Source organism: Empidonax traillii, unplaced genomic scaffold (genome assembly GCF_003031625.1).
Source record: "Empidonax traillii isolate 1590-97213 ecotype Southwest subspecies unplaced genomic scaffold, ASM303162v1 scaffold153:size895095, whole genome shotgun sequence".
Classification (NCBI taxonomy): Eukaryota; Metazoa; Chordata; class Aves; order Passeriformes; family Tyrannidae; genus Empidonax; species Empidonax traillii.
In genome coordinates, this window is record NW_020955346.1 from 172 (window position 1) to 2148 (window position 1977).

The 1977-nt window shown below is 33.9% G+C and overlaps 1 protein-coding gene across 1 annotated transcript in view; it reads left to right on the plus strand.

Moving 5' to 3' along the window:
* The first annotated feature begins 453 nt into the window (after nt 1-453).
* The window catches only part of LEMD3 (LEM domain containing 3), a 23495-nt gene continuing 21971 nt past the window's right edge, over nt 454-1977 (plus strand). The window contains exon 1 of the mRNA XM_027884698.1: nt 454-811. Within this exon, the coding sequence (XP_027740499.1) occupies nt 766-811 (46 nt within the window). The 5' untranslated portion in view covers nt 454-765. The remainder of the gene's footprint in view (nt 812-1977) is intronic.

Sequence of the window (1977 nt, forward strand, 5' to 3'; positions counted from 1 at the left end):
CTTCATCTATATTTTGAATATTTCCTTCTAAATAAAATGTTCCTGGATATATCTTAATGAAATTGCTCGTATCTTCCTAAGTTTAATTCCCCTGCAAATAACAATTGTATGATATCTCATATTCATGCTTATTTTGGGAATTAGACCTTTTTGTATTAGTGACATATGCAGAAAGTATCAACAAGATTGTATAGTCCACAGCTTTTTGTTGTGGTTTGCATTTGCTTTGATTTTTGTTTGTTTGTCTTTAAATTAAGTTACTGGAGTTTGAAGGTAGACAGTAGAAATCTTCCTTTGCTTGGAATTTTATGCCAGAATGTGACCAATACTTTAGTGTGGCTTGTATGTAATATCTCTGCATATTTAAGAATAAAACTCTTAATTTTTACACAGTAGCTATCAAAAAAACACCCCAAACAAAACAAATTTCTTTTGGGTCATTTCACTGTTCTTTCAGTAGTATCAAAAATAACCTTTTGATCTCTTGGTTTTGACTGGCAGATCCATTGGAGTCCAAGCTGCAGTCTAGTTTAGTTTCAGTCAAGACCTGAAAATTCAATGTAGTGAATACTTAGATCAAAATCCATTGCCTGCATCATTGCTGATGTGTGAAACGTTATAGCTTTCTACCTGTATGTGTAAAACCCATTTTTTTCCTTATGGTATATAGGGATTGTTGGGGTAAAGGGAAAAAAGTGCATCTCTACTACTGTTTGTTTTAACATAAATATGCTTTTCTAATTCTAGGAAGATGAAAGAAGCCTCATGAAGAGCTTGTATGCCCTTCATGACAAATTGGCTCAAGTAGCAGGTAACACTTTTTAAAAATATTGTGATACAGTGTTATGGCAACAGCTACAAAGAAGTCAATGCTCACATAGAGATTTGCAACAAGTGGTAGCAATTTAGAGTTCTGTCTTGGGAAACTGGAAATCCTGTTTCTGGTTCACCTCACAACTTACATACAATGTGGCACCTTTTGTTGCAATGTTTGTTAGTTAATGGGATGGACCATTGAATATTGTGATCCTGTGGGGTTTTTGATCTAATACCGTAATGCTTTATTAATCTGATTTTGTTAAAAGGCTTAAATTTGCTTTATATGGAGAGGAATATGTGGGTGTCTTTAAAGGTTGTTAATTCACTAAGGTGAAAACCAAAATATTTTGCAATAATGATAAAATGGTTACTAATATAGTGAACAGTAGTGGTTGAACAAGTTTGCCTTGTTAGACAAAATGGTCCAACTTAACCATATTAATTACATAGTAACGAAAAACGCTGTGTGTAGTAATGTGTCAGAGATGGTGTTTAGGATTAGTATTTTTGAATATTCAAAATAAAAAATAAGGTGGTTTTATCCAGAGTTGTAATGAACACAGCTTTTAACTACACATCACAATCAGGAAATGGTAAAGCTAGGGCTGTGTTTATAACTTTGGTCTTCCGTGAATGTGAGTTACAACTGAGTCTATTTCATGACTATTAAGCCATTTTTATCATACTTGCTTATTTAATTCATAATGTGTTTAGGAAGCGTTACTGGTCTTTGTGCCAACTATTTGTTTTGCAACAGTATGTTTCACCAAGAAGGCTTTTTCATTGTTATCATGTGATACAGACATTTCTCAAACATAAAAAAATGTGAAAATAACTCTGTGTCAGATATGAAACCAACAATTCAATATCTCAAGGCTTTATAGAAAATCTGTAAGAAATTTGAGTACCTTTGTAATACCTTTTACATTACAACAATAATCTTCCATCCGAAACTTTGTTTCCAGAGCATTTACTATATCTGCAGCACATAAAATAGATGTTTGGACAAACCCCACACAGTTCTTTTTGTTTACATTACAGAATCACAGAGTGGCCCACAGTGGGTCATCTGGTCCAACCTCCCTGCTCAAGCAGGGTCATCCTAGAGTACATTGCACAGGATTGTGTCCAGACAGTTCTGGAATATCTCCAATGAGG